Source organism: Colobus angolensis, unplaced genomic scaffold, assembly GCF_000951035.1.
Source record: "Colobus angolensis palliatus isolate OR3802 unplaced genomic scaffold, Cang.pa_1.0 Scaffold108, whole genome shotgun sequence".
In the NCBI taxonomy this organism is placed as follows: domain Eukaryota; kingdom Metazoa; phylum Chordata; class Mammalia; order Primates; family Cercopithecidae; genus Colobus; species Colobus angolensis.
Genome location: NW_012111808.1, coordinates 4,118,450 through 4,140,564, shown reverse-complemented (window position 1 = coordinate 4,140,564; position 22,115 = coordinate 4,118,450). Strand labels below are relative to the sequence as shown.

Genomic DNA, 22,115 nt, shown 5'->3' with positions numbered 1-22,115 from the left:
CAATGGATTATGGAGACTCAGAAGGGGGAGGGTGTAGGAAGGGGGAGGGATTAAAAAACTACATATTGGGTACAATATATAGCAATGTGCATCTTTACCCTTCACGCGAAGGGTGCACTCAGATCTCACACTCTACCACCTTACACTTCATCCATGTAACCAAAAACCATTTACACACCAAGAGCTAACTTATTCTCTTCTTCCCAGGAATAAAATAAAATGGTATCCATTACAATTGCTCATGGCATCTCATCTCTTTTTCCCAACCTTTTTCTCTGCCAAGAATACAACCCTGTACTAATCTTTGGTGTTTTTCTTAGACCTTTATAAGCAATCAGTAATCAAGGCTTAGAAATGATCTTTTATTTTACCCTATCTACATTTAGATCTGGTTCCCATAACCTCCCTTCTGCAATAACCTGCCAGCTAGTTATTCAATTTAATCAATTCCCCTACTTCACACTAGTCCATTTGGAATAAAGATGTCTTAAAAGCATGTCTCAATATTTCCATAATAGCATTCTTCTTTTAAAACAATTCTTTAGTGATTTGCTATTGTCTATTTTCACCTTCAATCAACCCTATAAGTACTATAGTCATAGTCTGTCCTTAACTTTGGGGATCTTATATTCAATAAAGTTGATGATGAGCTGATCATCTAACTCAAATTTCTGGAATATCATAAAGTCAATGCCCACAAATGATGAACAAAGAATACTTTTTCCAGACTATCTTCTCATCTGCTCAAAGACAAAGCTCTTTTCATCCCAATTTTATTTTTTTGAAACTCTTTTTTACACTCTGGAAATTTATTTTAAAATCTGCACATATTTTTAAAACAATCTTAAGCCTGATACCTTACATAGAGTCCATATGTCTAGATACCCTTTTTTTAAACTTAATTTGCTTTATTAAAATAGAAAAATTCCCAGTAAGCAAATGACAACCTATATTCACTGTGTAAATATTTTATTGCTCAAACAATTAAGAATTTTAACTGGAGCTGTTAATGTGTGATATTTTGGCTATAAGTGAAATAAATATTTGCATTTTTATAGGTTATAAAGTATTTACTTAACAAGGGTCTTATGCTTACTATGGGCTAGGAATTGTTCTATGCACTTAACAAAGATTAACTCATGCCACACATGTCATAACCCTATAAAGTCCTATTATCATCTTTATTTCATCTGCGATAAAACTGAGAGTAAGAAAGCTTAAGAAAAGTGCCCAAGGTCACATGCTTGATTAAACATCCACTAGAGTCACCACTGGCAAAGATGTGGTAGAGTTAAACCAGCTATAAAAGTTTTAAACCTTTCTGAATTTTGTTTTCATTTTCCTTCTTATATAATAATGTAGTGTCCATCTTGACATGTGTAATGAGTATTTCATTACCAAGAATAACTGGTATTGGCAAAAGGTCGTTTAAAATGAGTCCACCTAAAACCCAGGCCAAATTTTCATAATAAAAAGTTTTTTTAAAGTTCCACTGAGACTTTATCTTGCAAAACTGAACCTAACTTATCTTATAATGAATATAATTTAGGGTAAAATTTTAATTTTAATTCAATATAATTTAGGGTAAAAATTTTAAATCAGTATAATTCAGGGTAAAATTAAAATTTATTTGACTCAATTATATTGATTATAATTTAGTCACTTAGTAACTGAGGGACCTTAAAAAAATTATTTAGTGACTAAACTGCTTTTAGAAAAACACAAAACGAACCAAATGATGAACTGGGAATGAGTATGCTTTCTCTGAGAAGAAAAAAAGTTATGATAGCAAAATACAACTCCTTTCCAATGCACATTCAATGTAGCAACATAATTATACAGCTTTTATTTTGCAAAAGAATATTCAAAAAATTTCAACAATTTTTCTAATCCTTTCAAATTACTCTTTTGAAAGATCTATCCATCAAAATCCTTCCCAGTTTCCTCTTTTTAAATAGTGCATGAGTCTAACTCTATCAGACCTTTGTTTTTTAAGGATTCACAATCCCAACTTCAACTAGCAAGAGAGTTTGCCTTGTATCTACACTTGCATATCATCAGATCAATATCGAACAAGCTGACATCCATACACATAATAATGCAATGGGCAGAGGCACACGTTAGTACTAGAGTAGGATGTTTGATGGGAAATTCATTTAGAAGAAGTCAGTTCATTAATGAATATTTTGATATAGACAGCCTTTGTCTTCTGTTTTTTTAAAGCAAGTTTCAAACTACAGAGATTCAGAAAATAATAAAGTGAATTTGAGGATCTGTTCTTTTCACTTTAAGGTTAATGACTCACTTTTGTTGACAGGTAGTAGTAGCATATATATTTGTAAGTATAGGTACCTTTTCTACATATGCCCGCAAAGCTTTGTAGAGAAGCATGAGAACTCTTACGTGATATGACGTGGTCTATGTACTGAGGTAAGTAAGGAGCCCAGGCATCGATGGCTTCCTTCCTGCCTGCCTGCTCAATTCTTCTCAGTTCCGCCAGAAGCAGGGCCTGCGCGGCTTCTCTTACCTAAGATCACAGACCCAAACATAAAAGTAGAAAGCAGATTAGTTGAGGAGATGAATATTTATAAACTAGAAAATTTATAATGAAATAAAAGCTAGAAAACATAAAAACCGTATTTATTTACATGAAAAAAACTATTAACCAAATGCGTTAACTACTTAAAAATCAGATGCTAGCTAATCATCAAAGACATTTTCATTAATGATTTCACTGAAAACTATTTTAACACTAATGGAAAGAATTAGGTTTCAACAATGTAATCATCTTTGGGGTTAAAACTTCATTTTCCAAAGCATTCTTGAACGTTAATGTAGCATTTTACTTTTAAATTTCCTATATTAACATTATCATTAAGACACTGTGAAAGCTATTAAATTTTTTTTTAGCTTGAAGAAAGTTAATCTTATCTATTTAATTCTTTATATTATATATGCTAAGTAGATACTATTTATACAAATACGTATAAGTTAACATGATTCACATATACCTAAGACATGCTTAAACAATGTTTTTGACAAATAGATAAATATTCCTGTATAAAGGCATAACTTCTTTTACTTTTATAGGGGAAATCATTTTTCAAAATTATATATTTTTCTTTCAACGTAGCATACAACTTTCATTTTGCAGTTTTAACTTAGTTTTATTTTGGCAAAAATGCCACAAGCATGAAGTCAAAAAAGCTGGTCAATTATTAAGTGCTGTACCAATTTATTAACTCTTTTTTTCTGAGCCCAGGTGCTGCCCTGTTGCCCAGGCTGGAGTGCCATGGTATGATCTCAGCTCACTGCAACTTCCACTTCCCTGGCTCAAGTAATTCTTGAACCTCAGCCTCCCAAGTAGCTGGGACCACAGGCATGTGCCACCATGCCTGGATAATTTTTTTTGTATTTTTAGTAGAGACAGGGTTTCGCCATGTTGCCTAGGCTTGTCTCGCCCACCTGGGCCTCCCAAAGTGTTGGGATTACAGGCATGAGTCACTACACCTGGCCTATTTTAACTCTTTATAATTGAAAAGATAACTGAGCAGCATCTAGATAAAAGTTCCAGTAAAAAAGTTGTTTTTAGGTATGTGACTTCTGAAGTGAATTCAAAAAAATATTCAATGAAAACCCATGAAAATGTTAGTATTCTGCAATCCCACTTGGAGTTGAGGGGAGAAAGTCCAAGAAAGAAGCAATTATTTTACTCGTACTTATATTTGGAAAATTAAGAATCCTGAATAACATAAACTGCTATGGCTATAAAGGTTAAATGCCATAATAAGGAAAATCTTTACTAAACATTTCCAAGTCCTTGGTAATATTATATTCCAAGTAATATCTCATACAGAATAAGGCCATTAACACAAAACAATGGCTACCATTTATTGAGCTCCTACCATGTGGCACGTACTGTACTTCCTGTTTTACTTGCATCATCTGATTTGATCCTGATGGCAATCCCATGAGGAATATATTATCATCCCCACTTTACAAATGAGCTTTAAATAGGTTAAGTAAATTGCCCAGGGTCACAAAGTTAATAATTGGTGGGACTGATATTCAAACCTAGGTGTCTTCTAATTCCAAGGTCTCCTTTTATAATAACACAGTACCTTTCACTGAAATATGGCAATTCAATTAGAACTTAATTTATGTGATCACACTGAGTGTGTAATTCTGGGGGAAGCAGGCTTATGTATTTGTTTATGCATGAGTGTGTGTAATCTGTACAGAAATCAAACCAAACTTAAGAAATAGTTCCATAAGTATATAAGACTTCATCAAACAGTCACTGAATTCTTTAAAAGTAAACGAATAAACCAGCTGAAGCATTATTGGTTGGTATAAAAGCTGACAAAGAAGAAAACATAAATCATGAATCCACATTTTCTATCACATAATGAACAGATGATAAATCAGATAAACATTAATCGTTTTTGTTTCAAGTTTACATTTGACCAATGCCTTTTTAATATTTTTGTTTTCTATCCTTATCACTTCAGCATTACCTCCAAGCATCGATCTTGCCATCTTCGGGCCAGCATCTCCAGAAGGGGAGGCCTAAATTTATCCAGTCCCAGTAGGTCTGGCAGCATAACACAGTGCATAGCAGCTAACTGACTCCAACCTGTCAAAAATGTAATATATTACAAATACTTTAACCATTTTGGCATTCCCTAAGTCAACAGTTCTTTACGTAAGGATGCCAAAAACAAAAAGAGGCAGATCTGCTAAGTTATATTACAAATGATTTCAATTTAATAGTAGACATTTTGTGCAAAGAATTATACTAAATGTATTTCATCCCTAAATCATGTAATTGGTGCCTATAAGAATTCTCAACATCTTAAAAGGAATAAAAATAAATTTCCACAGGAAGTATATCCAAATTCACAAGAAAAACACATTTCTTAACAGTTCCTCTAAAATAGAATATATATTAAGGAATGGTAAAACCCAGAAATAAACACATACTAGAGCTATAGATTTGAAACCACTGTCAGTTAAAAGGGCATTCACACAGATATCCAAAGATAGGTTCATGTCACTTAAGGCATGGCCATCTGTGTGTTACCACTGTGTCAGCCAAAAGAGATGTCTTCCCTTTCTGTCAGAGGACCTCTCATTAAGGGACCCCTTTTCTGACAAAGCGAATCAGATATTTAATCACAATCATAACTGATATAAGTAACATAACTCCCAATTTTGAAAGAAAAAAAATGAATTCATGGCCGGGCGCGGTGGCTCAAGCCTGTAATCCCAGCACTTTGGGAGGCCAAGACGGGCGGATCACGAGGTCAGGAGATCGAGACCATCCTGGCTAACACCGTGAAACCCCGTCTCTACTAAAAAATACAAAAAACTAGCCGGGCGAGATGGCGGGCGCCTGTAGTCCCAGCTACTCGGGAGGCTGAGGCAGGAGAATGGCGTAAACCCGGGAGGCGGAGCTTGCAGTGAGCTGAGATCCGGCCACTGCACTCCCGCCTGGGTGACAGAGCCAGACTCCGTCTCAAAAAAAAAAAAAAGAAAAAAAATGAATTCAGACATTCCACAAAATAAAAACCTAACAATTCAAAATTTACAAAATCTTAAACATTGTTAACCATAATCTATGAGAATAAAAGTGACTTTTTCTAAAATTCTAATTCACAATATGGAACTTGATAATAGGAAAAAAAGACAAACACTGTATGCCAGTGCAACATATAAAAGTATTAGATAACAGACATTCCCAAATAGTCACTCCAATATAATAAATGAAGTATTAGATAACAGACATTCCCAAATAATCACTCCAACCCCATTTTAAAGGTATGTGAAAATACATATACAATACATGCCTCATTCTTACCAAATTATCGATGAGGCCACTATTAACCCATGATAATTACTATTACCTCCTAGGGACAATATTTAAAGACAAGTAATCAACGATGGATGCAAAAAAAAAAAAAAAAGTCTGTATCGCGTTACAAGGTGAATTATCTGTGAACATAGAATTTTAGCAAACCAGTGTTTTGAAATAATCTAATCTGTAATCTTCTTAAAATAATGACAAAAACCTTACCATAGAATTTTAAATTGTTGGAATTGTTAAAAAGAGTGAATGAGAGAGGCAGAGAGACAGACTGACAAGCTACTTATCTAAAGATTCATCCTTTCAGTGAGGAAATTCTCATCAACCGACAATAAACATGTAATTACATTAATCAAGGTGATGGGAACACATTTTAGATTATAACTTATTTGTAATAGAGGGAGATATACTTTATATATACATATATGTATATACCTAGTAATTTCCTAAAGTATTTCAATGTTTCATGTAAGTATAAAGTGTATTCGTGGGCTAAATTTTAATATATGATGATTCTCACCAAGGTCCAAACAGCTTATTTTTTGAATTAACAAATAGTATAACAAATATGAGCCTAATTATTTTTGCTAAATTTCGGTCTTAACATACAAACCTTAGTAAAGTTCTATGACAAGGAAACCAAAAATGAAGTTATACTTTTAAGTTTTCATGTTTTCTTTCCAAAGGAGTGGTGCTTGCAACATGGGCTCTGTACTTTATGGACATTTTAAGATTCCTTCCATTTGAATGGACTAGTAATATTGCTTTTTCATGAAGAGCTAGGTCTTTCTGTTATATTTTTGATTTTGAAAATTTCTTCCTTTTTATGTTACGCAAAGTGGTAACTACAAACGCAATGAAGACAGTGGATATAACTCAGAGCTCACAGGTTTCATTAAGCTTCCAGGCAGTACAAATAATCCTAGACAGGTCTTATGGAATAAAGATTTGTAGGTCCCATTCCCATTTTCAGGGCTCCAAAAATACTTTCAACTTGTGTAACTCCACAGAAACAACATGGTAGCCCAACTTCACCTTAAATACTGAAATAATGAATTTTTGCCTGAGCTCAAAACAGAAATAGTAAGGAGGATAAACAGGTAAATTCCTATCAGTCTGTAATCACTGGTGCCAATAATCAATCTGAAGACTTTTGCAATGAGAATGTTAAGAAACTCCCTCATAACTCCCTCTAACTAGCAACACAATTGTGAAAAGGCAGCAAAGTGTGTCTGTTACCAAGTAAGGATACATATAAAATAAATTCATTAGCTCTAATGCCAGAGTTCACATGGCAAACATCATCATAAAAACCAATCCACCTTTAACACTGACTTTACATCAAAGATTGGCATCTCTGCACTTAACAGTATTCTAGATTATAGGAAACATGGATTCTGCCAGCCAGGGGTAACATTACATTTTTATAACTGGCTCTTGTCATTGACATTAGCAAATAAAGTCATAAAATGGGAACTTTAGAATCTCATACATAACAAAGCAGATGAATGTGTAACTCAGATAAAAAGAACATGTCTGTTAGAATAAAGCACAGATTGAGAGAAAGTTGTTAGAAGTTGAGAGAGATACCTTCATTTACTAAGAAACAGGTATGTAAAGCAGGAGCAGAAGCAGGGTCAGAGCCAGAGTGATCAGCATCAGACCGAGCGGAAACGACAGGTGCAGCGACTTGCAGAGGAAAAGAGAAGAAATAAAGAGGAGAGAATTGAAGTACAGCAGTTTCTGAAAAAAAGCTTAGTATTAGTGAAGAATGAAAAACAAAGTCGACAAAACATAGAGAATGTAGAACTGAAACGATGTTTTCATCAGAAGGGCATGATCATTAAAGATTACATCAGAAAAATGATATATTTTATTGAACAGTAATCACGATATAGTTCAAATTCCTCTTCAAGTCAAAATCTAATATTCTGATGAATGTATTGACTAATGCAAAACATAGCTCTAAAACAACTAAAGTCATCATGAAAAAATGACATTGAAAATTAACCAAAATGTTATTCAATTTTTAAAATGTTATCACATAATGAAAAAGCTTTATGTTGGTCTTCATGTTGTCAGTTACATTTTTCTAATAGTTTATTCTCTGATATTATGTGTAAATTATTTTTAAATTTTCAAACCAATATTCACTGAGATCATTTCAACTTTTTACGCTTATTTTATGAAAACTCAATTTAAAATATCCCAACTTGCAAAGAATGTATATACCATGTTTAACTCTTGTTAAAAGAATACTAACAGGTTCATTCATTGGACTTTTTTAAAAAAATTATTTCACAAATGCTCCCTATACTAAAAAAGAAATTTGTGAATTTTATAATTCTTATAGAGGTACTAATTCACTCCCTAACTCCCCAAAAAAGTTATGTTGCCAAGAAAATGTTTCAGCTTAAATTATCATATGAAAAAGCAAAAGGACCGTATGGCACACACATTCTACAACTGGAGGTCAATGTTAAGATTTAGAGGTCACCATTTGACACTTCCTTCCTATGGCGAAATTAACATATGTCATGCACAAGCATCTTCAAATTAATCCCTCTCCTTTCTTCTGTCATTGAACAGCAATAGGTTTGGGCTCCTGAACAGATTAAGCATTGTCTGCTGAATGATATGTTTGCTTTTCACACAGTGAAGTTCTTTTGTGACAACAGAACAGCTGCATGAAAACAACATTTTCATAATTTCCACACGAATGCATCATAATGTCAATCAGGCACGTGTGAGGTAAACAGCAGAACGAAAAGAAGTCTATGAAAAGTAACACGAAAAGCAACTCTAAATCCATAAACCCTAAGAAGCACGTCTTGCACAAATGAAAGTTTCATCTGGGAAATTATAATTCTTTATTATTTTAAGAGATCTGATTTTTGCTCCTTATGAAATTAAAATTATTTTACAATGTTATACTTATGAAAGAAATAAAGCTGCTTTTAAATCTATATTTCATAAGATCTACAAACTCCATTACAAATTAATCTTGCAAAGAAATCCCAAACATTTCTATATTCCATGGGATAATTTTATTTTTTATCATTTTTAATTACAATTTCAGTGATTATGACTTATACATTATTCATCCTCCATGCAAAACATTGGTAAGCCTTGGCAGCCAGGAGTAAATTTGCAGGTTTTAATTTTTGTTCTACCAAAATGTTCCTCTGGTGGCTTCAGTTAGGACTTTTCTATAATTTCACTTTTTCAAAAATGGGGAGAAATCGTTATCCCTAGAAAGGCTGTGCTAATTTTGCATGGTTTTACTCTTAATTCTGAAAGGACAATAGAATGAGAGGGTGAGGAAATTCAATACAAATAAATAAAAGTTTAGGATTGAGTGGTCATTACCCTAACACAGGTCAAATAAATGGTAGGATTAATGATTCCTATAAGAAACAAGTGTAAAAGGAAAGTAGAAATGTTACTGGCAGAAATGCTAGAGTAAGCATATGTCCTAATAGAATATTGTTTAACATATATAACTATTATTAAGGAAAGAAAAAAAACAGATTCTGGATATTATATTTTTGAAGTCATATTTAAATGATATTTCATTTAGACAAAAAGGCATTTACACTCATCCTTTAATAAATTTTATGGGCACTAAAACTCAAGAAAAATATTGTAATAGAAATCAAGGAATCAGATTTACCATGCTTTAAATGTCTCTGCATCTCCACCAAAGAATACTTTATTCACACTACCTCACAACCGAAATCGCAAAATCTAGAGCACTTTCAAAATTCATCAGGAAATTAAACTCTGCTACAGCTTTCACAACTATCTACATAAGAAAAATCAGCAATTAGCAGAAAAAATTATTACTCCCAAGATAAAAAGCTCAAGATTTAATAAATAATAAATCTGAAGTTTCATGGGGCACTGAATATGGAAGATTTACACCATAAAACATAATCAAGCATTTGATTTCTTAACAGAAAAGCTGCTACGTCACCTACCAATTTGCTGCTCTTATTAAGGATTAGCAAAACATAAGGGAAAACAGTTTTAGCACAGTTTCAACATAGTGACAGAACTAACACAGTTCCATTATTTCATCTGAGCCTCTTCAACTGCTTACTCTCATAAGAAAAGACAGGTGAAGATAAACAAACATGTGGGAGAACATGTATATGCACAAATCTGCCCTGGCTTCCCCTTACACAGCACATACATACCCAATATTATAACATCCCCAGATTCTGCTTCGCAACAGGAATATTTCAGTTTTTAATTGAAATTTGATTCTAAACTCCATTTGAATTTGATTCTAAACTACTCCCATTGTGATAACAATATTTATAGGACAGAAAGTTAACATACTTGGGGTGGTAAGTGCTCCATACATACTGGTCTAAATCACATTATCTTCCTAGCACATATACACAAGTAGCCCTTTTCAATACATTTTTCAGAGAAAAAAAAGTTGTAAGTACAAAAAAATGCAATGCTTTAAAAAGTAAGTTTTTTTCAAAGCTTAATACTAAAAAAAGAAAAAAATTATTTAATGATGAGTCCTTTTAAAGTATTTCATGATAATCATGATGTCACGGAGAGGGTGGGTGAGGGGAGAGAAGAAGAAAGAGAAGAAAGAGATGAAAGAGAAAACATGAAAAAATTATAAATTAAGAAATGTTGTAGAATTAACCACCATGTACTTAACATAAAGGCATTCGGCACTGAGTCTGCATCTAGTCCAGATGTTATAAAGCAACATTTGGCTTTTTGTAAGTTTTCTTTTGTGTCAATACTTTTATGTTTTAGGTAGATGGGCATTTTAGCCATCTTTTAAATCAACATGAAACATTTGGATAAATCATTAATTCAGCTTTCATTGCGTCTTTTTTAATGCCTGACTTTTTGAGGTACAAAATTAGATAATGCAACAACCTGTTTCATTATGCATAATGTACCATATCTCCATGCTTCACAGAATTGCCATAATTAATACACTAACTTCGCTATGAAGGCAATATTGGCAAGAAAACTCTAATTCTCCTTTCAATTCCTTTTGTCATCTGAAAAATTCCCATTTGACATTTCCTAATGCCAAAAAGATTACAAAAAGCTATACCAATACATTTAACTATTATCATGACTAGAAGGTTAGAAAACAAATACCTTAGTAATGAATGATCAAAAAAAACTTCCCTTTAAAGAAAGGAAGCCTCCAACCTCGTATGTGTAGTGATCATAAAGACTGTGTCTTAGAGCCCCATTACAATGCTATCCTTTAGCATCGTATCACCAGAGCCAGATAAAAACAAAAGTGCCTTCATAAGGGGTCCTATTTCTATTTCAGGAACGGTGCCTCATTAAATTAATCTGCAAAATATGTCCAATAAGCTAGAGCTATTTTGTTATTTTGTTATTATACAAGAAGGCACTATGCTTTAATTCTGCATATTTTAATATGTCCAATAGAACTGGCAGCTCATGCAACATAAAGGGCAATAACATAAGCACACTTTTAATGAGTCAAACAGTATTAAAAAGCTCAAAATGAGCTTTTTAATAACATCTGCCCCATCCCCAAGTATGGCTTCTGACAGGAAACGATTTTCAAACATGTTAACTATTTCTTACAGCATTTACTTCCCTATCACTAAATAATATGCTAATCTTGCAATTTCTTGCGTTACCAAATCTAAAAATTAGATTTTTCTAATATATAGATATATTTTTATGATATATATCTCTATATGATAATCATTTATATAGAGAGATAAGTATCTCTATATGATAATCATTTATATATACAGATAAATATCTCTATCTCTATGGAAATCATGTTCAATGTTGACTCAAATAGCTTACTAAGATCGTACTTCTTTCCTTGGACACCTTGCTGGGGATTTTTACGAATTTAAAAATTATATTTTCGGGCCGGGCGCGGTGGCTCAAGCCTGTAATCCCAGCACTTTGGGAGGCCGAGACGGGCGGATCACGAGGTCAGGAGATCGAGACCATCCTGGCTAACATGGTGAAACCCCGTCTCTACTAAAAATACAAAAAACTAGCCAGGCGACGTGGCGGGCGCCTGTAGTCCCAGCTACTCGGGGGGCTGAGGCATGGAGAATGGCGTGAACCCGGGAGGCGGAGCTTGCAGTGAGCTGAGATCCGGCCACTGCACTCCAGCCTGGGCGGCCGAGCGAGACTCCGTCTCAAAGAAAAAAAAAAAAAAAATTATATTTTTTCCCCATTCGCCTTCTTTTCTATGTACCTATTTCTTCTAAGTTAAACCCCTCAACAGCTTCTCAATGATTTTCCACAGAGCAGTGTCATTTTCCCATGAACCATCTCTTTGGAAGCCATCTCACAGCCCTGCTCATATCTGCCACATGGCTGCCATCCTGAGACTTTCCTTCACTGTCATCCGTCACTGATGACCATGTCGGGTCAAAAGTGCTCCCCGCAGTGCTCCTCTCAATGGCTTCACCAGTTCCTGAGCCCCATGTTTTATTTTTCCTTGGTTTACTTCTTTATTTTGATGGAGCACATCTTGCAAAACATCGCTGAGAAAAGGATATAGTAATAGCAATTTTTTAAGACTATGAGTGCCTGAAATTGCCATTATTCTGCCTTTTTATTTGACTGATAGTTTGCATTCAGGAGTCTAAAAATGCAAAAATTGTCTTTTTTTTTTGGAGACAGGGTCTTGCTCTGTCACCCAGGCTGGAGTATAGTGGTGTGATCACAGCTCACTGCAGCTTCAACCACCCAGTCTCAAGCCATCTTCCCAACCTCAGCATCCTGAGTAGCTGGAACTACAGGTGCACACCATCACACCCAGGTAATTTCTGTAGTTTTTGTTTGTTTGTTTGTTTTGAGATGGAGTTTCACTCTTATTGCCCAGGCTGGAGTGCAATGGCATGGTCTCGGTTCACCACAACCTCTGCCTCCTGGGTTCAAGCGATTCTCCTGCCTCAGCCTCCTGAGTAGCTGGGTACATAGGTGTGCACCACCAAACCCAGCTAATTTTGTATTTTTAGTAGAGATGGGGTTTCTCCATGTTGGTCAGGCTGGTCTCAAACTCCAGACCTCAGGTGATCTGCCCACCTTGATCTCCCAAAGTGCCAGGTTATAGGCGTGAACCACCGTGCCCGGCCTGTTTTTTTTTTTTTTGGTAGAGATGGGGTTTTGCCATGTCACCCAGGCTAGTCTCAAACCCTTGGATTCAAGCAATCTGCCTACCTTAGCCTCCCAAATTGCTAGGACTAAACGCATGAGCCACCACGCTCCACCTTTCTTCCACATTTTTAAGAAACACACATCTCCTGACCAATCTCCGTCGTCCTCTCTTTAGCTTAGGGTTACTATTAAGAAGGCCAATAATATTTTTACTCCTTATATGTAACTAATGAAACTGTTAAAGTTGGTCCAAATGTTACAAGAAACCATACAGAGAAAATGAACATCATTTAAGTACTATGATCATGAAACAGAGATGTGTTTGGAAACTAATGACAAAAGCAATTACATTAGCAGCTATGATAATTTCAAATATACTACTTACACAATGTTAAAGTTTTGGTGTTATCGGTATTTCTGGACACTGCATTTCATAAACAAATTCCTATCCTAAAAAGTCACTGCAGAGTTCTTGGGCAATATGGGCACAATTGTTTGGGTCAGTTGTTGTAGGCAATAAATGAAAAACACAGAGGAAAGCGCATGGTATGTACTAAGTAAATATATTTAGTCATGTTATAAATTCATTAATACCATTCATCATGGTGCTGATACAAACAATATATGAAAACCTTATTTGTGATCAACTCATTAATAATCTAGACCCTCTCCATTAGATAGGAAATCACCAACTGAACACATATAGAAGCTATGTAGAAATGCAATGTCCAAACATTCTTAGGGAGGAAAAAAAAAGGATATCCTTAAAATACCATAAAAGAAGAACACAAAAAACTAGGGCAATAGGGCAGTAAAAAGGTGCAGGCAGCAGAAACGTAAGGACTTACCAGAGCAGAATGAATTAGCAGCCCAAGATGGCACGCTGACAAACAACAGGTACACAAGACAACATATGAAGGTGCTCATAATGTTTAAAAACTACAGTCATACTACTTCACCTGTAGATCACCACTGGATTATATCAGAAGTGTAATAAACACAGGTGTGATGAAAATTTTACCTTGGCCTATAACTCAAATGAAAAAGTCAAAAAACAGACAAAGTTTTTGCAAAAGGTTTCCCTCATTACTAATATCCAAAATAAACCAATGAGTTCTCTAAGACCAAGAAAGATGGGGAGAGAATTCATTATTGTAAAAGACAAATGTATAACATAAACACTAACTTGAATTCGGTATATGAAGGCTATTAAAATTTTCTACTTCACTGAACACTAAATAAGTGACAATTACTATATGTCAGTATTGGGCTAGGCACACAAAAATGCACAAAGATTAGACAAAGTGTCTGCCCTCAAGGCACTCATTGTCTAGAAAAGCACATAATAACCAATTAAAATATTATCATAAATTGCACTCCTGTACATTTTCTCCAATAGACATAATAAGCACCTTGAGGGCAGAGATTTGTCAGCCCTTATAGCCTCAGCACCAATATTGACATATTGACTCCAGAAACATAAAGAGAAGGTTATCTATAGATTCATTCATTCAGTAAATATTTGTTGAGCTCCTTCTATGTATCAGCCACTGTTCCAAGCTCATGGGATAAATCACTAAACAAAGCAGAAAAAAAAAAAGTCCCTACCTTTTGAGCTTCCACAGCAAAACAAAGGTGTACACCAATTTAAAAAAATAAAGGCACAGAAGGTCAAACACACAAAATTTTAAGGGATTCTCAGATCCATTCCTTAATATGATATATGAACTCTATGTTAAGTACTGTTTATTTCTCTATAAATCCTGGAAAAGAATTGCGATTAAACTATTGGTTAATTTATGTAACTCTTTTCTGAGATAATTTACCAAGAACTACCTCTTACTTCTAAGGTTAGACATCCTAAATTGAACTCATTTCTGAAAAATAAAGTTGCGAAGAACATAACATAATCTTAAACTTTACATTGCTTAAATTTGCTTGGGCACCTCCCACTGAGTAAAGATGCAACTACTAAACATAAACATATGGTCACAATCAAGATAAGCACGAGAGACACAGACCAGAGACTTATGTCATGAGATTAATGAATAGAGAGAAGTACAGTACATTAGAACGTAGAACAGTCAGGCACAGAGGCTTACACGTGTAATCGCAGCACTTTGGGAGGTTGGGGTGGGAGGATCACTTGAGTCCAGGAGTTCGAAACCAGGCTGGGCAATATGGTGAAACTCTATTTCTACAAAAAATTTAAAATTAACTGGGCATGGTGGCCTTTGCCTATAGTCCCAGCTATTCAGGAGGTCGAGGCTGCGGTAAGCCATGACCAGACTGCAGTCCAGCCTGGACAATAGAGTGAGACTCTGTCTCAAAGGAAAAAAGAAAAAGTAGAAAATCGTAAAGCCATGAGCAGACTTAGGGCTATATTTGCCATGAATGAAAGTGTGGTTATTTGATATCTTTGACCTCTTTTTCTCAAGTAGCATGTTTCATAAACCACAAAATTGAGTGTCAAAAAAAAAAAACTGTATAAAAAAAAGTAGACAACTGATGGTAAATGTTAATTATTGACAAACATTGAATTAACAAGTCCACTGTTAGGCAAAACAAACCTCTTGTGAAGACACTATTTTCCAATGAAGTGCCCTAATATTGGTTATGCAAAATTATACAAGCTGAACTATCTAAACTATCTTTATTATCAAACCCAAATATCTATGAAAGTTCCAATCCTCAGCTGAAGTCTTTACTTCATATAGATTATTTGGCAGCTGAACAAGTATTACCCAACATGCAAGTGATAGCTTATTGAAAAGATGCATATTCATGTTTGCAATACAACTTAAAAAGACATCGTGAATCGATGTGCACAGTAGAGGAAGTCAGGAAATAAAAAACATAAGAGGAAAATGTTTAAAAGCAAACCAAGCTAAGAAAAGCCAGAGTAGAAAAATGACGAAATAATGCTCTAACTGCTGAAACCTTAGAGAACTCAGAGCCCTTTGTATCTCTTACCACTTCCAACCCTAAATTGGTTATTTATGTTCATGTTATCAACTAGATATATACTACTCAAGAGAATATACGTCAGACCAATCTCTCTAACCTCCCTAACAGAGTCGTTAGGAGACAAAAAGAACTTAATAAATATTTTTGAGAAAACAATTACACTATATATTTATTCCAATACTAACATAGAAAGTGAGCTTCATAATGGTATTCTAAAGTATTTTACTATGTAGCTCTCTCTCAGTAGGAACTGCTGGCCTTCATTTACTTTAGAAGAAAAGCATATGTGCTTTCCAAATGAAAATTCCTAATTCTATTGCCTTAAATAAATACTTTTTTTAAAAAAGACCCAAGTTTCAAAACCTTCCTCACTGCTCTCAAAACTCAACGCTTTTCTGAGAGAAGCAATATTAAAGTATTCCAACTTTAAAATCTTCAGACTTGATCAGGTGAGCAAATCTAACACTCTCATGGTGGTGAATATATAATGCATCATGACAATGTCACAAATTATATGAGAATGTTTCTATCTACTATGATTACAGAGAAGGAAAAATGTAATTCAAGAAGAATCACCAACTGCTAGGAGGATAACAAATAATATCTCTAACAGAAGTCAAACTTAAATGAATCGTCCCACCACTGATTTGCTGAGTATATCCTGTAAAATATTTCCAATGAATTTGGAAAAATAAAACATATACTATTGCAGAAAAAGCACAGGATCTAGAGTCTAAAAGCGCTGGCTGTGTCCTAATCATACTACTATTACTAAGAATAGGTTAAACAAGTCCCTTGCCAATATGAGCCTGTTTCCATTTTTACCAGTAATAACACTCTAAAAATATCACAACTCCATATATACAAATAATTTTTACTTTCTAAAAAAATAGATATTTGGAACATCTTTAAATAAAGGGAAAGGAACTTCCACTTCTGGCCAAGATGGAGTAACAAGAAACAGATTTGCAATCCAGCCCAAAACAACCAAAAACAGACAAACAAAAAGATGAAATGTATAAAACAATGGTTTTCAAGCCACTGGGCATCATGCAATGAAGGACTGAGAGATGGGAGACAAGCAACGTGAGCCCTATGACCCTATGATTACCCCAGCTTATTGCCTTAAGAGAGTTCCTAGGTGAAGCTACGTGGAGAACAAAGTGAGCAGCTCAGCAGTTTCCCTGAGTTCAGGAGACAAAGCTGAGAGTCTCAGGAAATCAGGCCAGCTAGAATTCAATGGACAGAGAGAAGGGAGCTGCAAAGATCAAAGTTCTTCAGAGGATCTCCCTCAAGTATTCAGCAGAATACCAATCAGTACATGTCTGTAAAGAAACTACTCGAGGTGGGGGGAAAACATCTAAAGGACCAGAAACAGTGCCTGCTCCCAACAGCCTAAATGGAAAACCTCATAATTCACAGGACATTGGATATTCTGGAAGGTCTGGCCTCAGCAATGGGGAGTAACTCATCTTAGAGCACTGCTCCAAATCCACCTAACAAGTCGTAAAAGCAAGACCAGGAAAGAAAAGGAAACTGTTTCCACATGACATAACTGCATCCCATAACACAGCTCAAGATTTTTAAGAACACAAAAGTGCCCAGTACCCAAACAGGCAAAATTCAAACATCTTCCATCTAATCTAAGATTATCAAACATGCAAGGAGGCAGGAAAGCACAGTCCACAAGGAGGAGAAGAATTAATTTAAACCAACCCAGAACTGACAGAACTATCAAAATTATCAGTGAAGGGTGCTAAAACATTTATTATAACTGCAATTCATGTATTCAAAGCAGTTAGGTAGAGACAAGGAAAACAAAAATTTTAAGACCCAAATCAAAATTCTGTGGACACATATCACAATGTCTGAGATTTAAAGTGCATTGGATGACAGCCGGGCATGGTCACTCATGCCTGCAATCCCAGCACTTTGAGGGGCCAAGACAGGGAAAGTTGCTGGAGCCTGGGGGTTCAAGACCAACCTAGGCAACATAGCAAGACACTGTCTCTATAAAAAATAAATAAATAAATTTTTAAAGTGCGCTGGATGGGACCAATGGCATATTACACATTGTTGAGAAAAGACGAATAAACTTCAAGATGTTGCAATAGAAACGATCTCAATCAAAACACAGAGAGGACAAATAATCCAGAAATAAAAAAGCACTGTGATAGGTGAAACAACTTCAATCAGCCTAATGTACATGCAATTTGAGTCCCTCAGAGACTGGAGAGAGGAAAGGGCAGAATGAATATTTGAAGAAATAATTATTGAAAATTTTTCAAAATTAATAAACTCCATGAACCCCAACCACAAGAAACATGAAGAACACTATACTGAAGAATCACATAATCAAACTGCTCAAAACCAGTGATAAATAGAAAATCTTAAAAGCACCAAGATTAGTAATGTTACAGTTAGAGGAACAAAGAATGCCATCAGATCTTGTTAGATTAAGAAAATGTGGCACATATACACCATGGAATACTATGTAGCCATAAAAAAGGATGAGTTTGAGTCCTTTGTAGGGACATGGATGCAGCTGGAAACCATCATTCTCAGCAAACTATCGCAAGAACAGAAAACCAAACACTGCATGTTCTCACTCATAGGTGGGAACTGAACAATGAGATCACTTGGACTCGGGAAGGGGAACATCACACACCAGGGCCTATCACGGGGAGGGGGGAGGGGGGAGGGATTGCATTGGGAGTTATACCTGATGTAAATGATGAGTTGATGGGTGCTGACGAGTTGATGGGTGCAGCACACCAACGTGGCACAAGTATACATATGTAACAAACCTGCACGTTATGCACATGTACCCTAGAACTTAAAGTATAATAATAAAAAAAAAGAACTAATGCAAACAAGAAGACAACAGAATATCATCTTCAAAGTATTAAAAGATATAAAAACTCAACCTGGAATTCTATACCAGAAAAAAAAAAAAAAGCTTTCAAAAACATAGACAAACAAAGATGTTTTCAAATGTACAAAAATTTGAAGAGCAGATCTTCACTAAAAGAAAGCTTAGCATGTGGGGCTTAAAACCTAGATGATGGGTTGATAGGTGCAGCAAAACAACATGGCACGTGTGTACCCATGTAGCAAGCCTGCATGTTCAGCATATGGCTCCCAGAACTTAAAGTTAAATAAATAAATAGATACATACACACATACAAAGAAAGCTTAAAGTAAGCTTAAAGTAAGTCCTTTCGTTAGAAGAAGAATTATACCAGATAAAAATCCTACACAAAGGAATGTAGAATACCAAAAAAGGTAACTACATGGATAAATATGTATTTTCCCTATTTCAGTCTCTTTAAAATATAATTACTATTAAACACAAATCATAAGAATAATTTGTGAGGTTTATGACATATATAAAAGTAAAATACAGGACAACAGTAGCATAAAGACCAGTAGATGACAAATGCTAATACAATAAGGTTTAACATTTATATTAAATGTTAAATAGTATAATACCACTTGAATGTACACTGTGATAACTGAGACACAGACTACAGACTCTAAAAAACTACTAAAATAATAAAATTAAAAATTAGCTTATAAACCATAAAGGAGATAAAATGGAATCATACAAAATTTTATTAGTCTAAAAGACAGCAGAAAAAGAAAAAGAACAAAAAATAAACGCAACAAAGAGAAAAATAAGGTAGCAGGATAACAGATTCAAACCTAACCATATCAACAATCACATTAAATGTAAATGGCTTATGCATCGCAAGTAAAAAGTAGGTCAGACTGGATTAAAAAATAAGACCCATTATATGCTGCCCACAAGAAACACATCTTAAAGAGCCAAATAGGTAAAAATTAAAAGGATGATAAAAGGCTATACTATGATAACAGTAGCCAAAATTGCTGAAATTACTCTATTATTATAAACAAAGTAAATTTCAGAGCAAAGGATATTACCAAGGATAAAGAAGGTCATTTCATAATGATGAGAGTCAAATAATCAAGAAGAAATAAAAATTCCAAAGGTTTATGCACCTAATAACAGAGCTTCAAAATACATGAAGCAAAAATTGGGACACAAATGTAAGAAGGAATAAACAAACCCATAATTATAGCTGCAGATTCAATATCCTTATTTAATTGATAAAGGCAAGCAGGCAGAAAAATCAGCAAGTATACACTAAACTTGAACACAGGCAACTTGACCTGACTGATAGTCACAAAATATTCTACCCAACAACAGCAGAATACACATTCTTCTGAAGCACACACATTATATTTACCAAGACAGGCTATATTTGGGGCCACAAAACAAGTCTCAATAAATTCAAAATGATTCATACTGTACAACATGGTGACTATAGTTAGTAACAATGTATTACATACTTAAAAATTGCCGAGGGAGTAATTTTAAGTGAGTAATTTTAAGTGTTGTCGACACACACATAAAATGATACATATATGAGGTCATAGATATGTTAATTAGCTTGATTTAGCCACCCCACAATGTACACATGTATCAAAACATCATGTTGTACACTATAAATGTATGCAATTTTATTGGACCATAAATAAACACAATCAATTGAAAAAAATGCCAAAGGATTCAAACCACACAAAATACAGTATCTGACCATAAAACGAAAACCAGTAACAGACAGATCTTAGGAAAATCTCCAAGTGTTTGGAAATTTTATTAACGCATTACTAAATTATCTATGGGTAAAAGAAAAAAAATCAAAAGAAAAATTAAAGGTACAATATGGCAAAGTGTGTGTAATGCCACTAAAATAATACTTAGGGGAAAATTTGTAGCATTGAATGCCTATATTAGAAAAGGAGAAAGGTTTTAAATCAATGATCGCAGCTTTTACCTTAAGAAACTAAAAAATAAGAGCACATTTAAAATGGAAAAAATAAATAATAATCAAATCAAAAATCAATGAAATAGAAAAATAATAGATATCAATGAATAGAAAGCTGGTTCTTTGAAAAGATCCATAAAATTGCTAAGCTACAAGCCAGACTGACCAAGAAAACAGGAAAAAACACAAATTATGAATAACAGAAATGAAAGAGTAAATATAATTTCAAATCCTACAAACATGATAGTAAAAGGAAAATAAAAGATTACGCACAACTTTTTGATGATAAATTTGACACAAATGATCAAAGTTCACCCAAGTAGACATTTTTAAAAACAAGCAGAATGGCCCTATATCTAGAATACTTTTAAATCTGTAGTTAAAAACCTTCCCATAAAGAAAACTCCTGGGCTTTCACTAGTGAATTAGACCAACCAAATATGGAAGAATGAACAATCTACACACACCCTTCCAGAAAATACAGGGAAAGGGGCTACCTCCGAATTCATTCTGTGAGGCCAGCATTATCCTATCAGCAAAACTGGACAATGGTATTATTAATAGAATTGAAAACTGAAGACCAAACTTCCTCATGAACATACACATGAACACCCTTAACAAAATTTTAGCAAATTGTACCTAACAAACTATAAAACTGGTAATTCAAAATGTGGTCTATATTGCAAGGTTGTTTTAAAACTCAAAAGTCAATATATTTTGTCTTACTAAGAAAAGACAAAAATTAAATAATCATTTCAATAGATGCACAAAAATCATCTGAATAAAATCTAACATCTATTCATAATTTTTAAAATCTCAACAAAGTAAGAATAGAACGGAACTTTTTCAACCTGATAAAGAACATCAAAGAAGGCCTGGTGCGGTGGCTCACGCCTGTAATTCCAGCACTTTGGGAGGCCAAGGCGGCAGGATCATGAGGTCAGGAGATGGAGACCATCCTGGCTAACAGGGTAAAACCCCAAATCTACTAAAATTACAAAAAATTAGCTGGGCATGGTGGCGGGCGCCCCTAGTCCCAACTACTCGGGAGGCTGAGGCAGGAGAATAGTGTGAACCTGGGAGGCCGAGCTTGCAGTGAGCCGAGATCGCGCCACTGTACTCCAACCTGGGCGACACAGCAAGACTCCATCTCAAAAAAAAAAAAAGAACATCGAAGAAAAACTCACAGCTAACATTATACTCAGCAGTGAAAGACTCAATGCTTTATCCCTCAGATCAGGAATGAGGCAAGAATGTCTGCTCTACCTTTTTCAATT

General features: G+C 34.7%; 1 protein-coding gene across 2 annotated transcripts in view; it reads right to left on the bottom strand.

Moving 5' to 3' along the window:
- Positions 1–22,115, bottom strand: part of WDR7 (WD repeat domain 7) — a 382,832-nt gene that overhangs the window by 248,980 nt on the left and 111,737 nt on the right. Inside the window, exons 17-19 of one of the 2 annotated variants that reach the window (XM_011949222.1) lie at positions 7,457–7,555; positions 4,518–4,636; positions 2,404–2,527 (exon numbers count right to left, since the gene is read on the bottom strand). In XM_011949222.1, coding sequence (XP_011804612.1) covers positions 2,404–2,527; positions 4,518–4,636; positions 7,457–7,555 — 342 coding nt within the window. The remainder of the gene's footprint in view (positions 1–2,403; positions 2,528–4,517; positions 4,637–7,456; positions 7,556–22,115) is intronic. The other variant, XM_011949231.1, reaches the window with a different exon arrangement.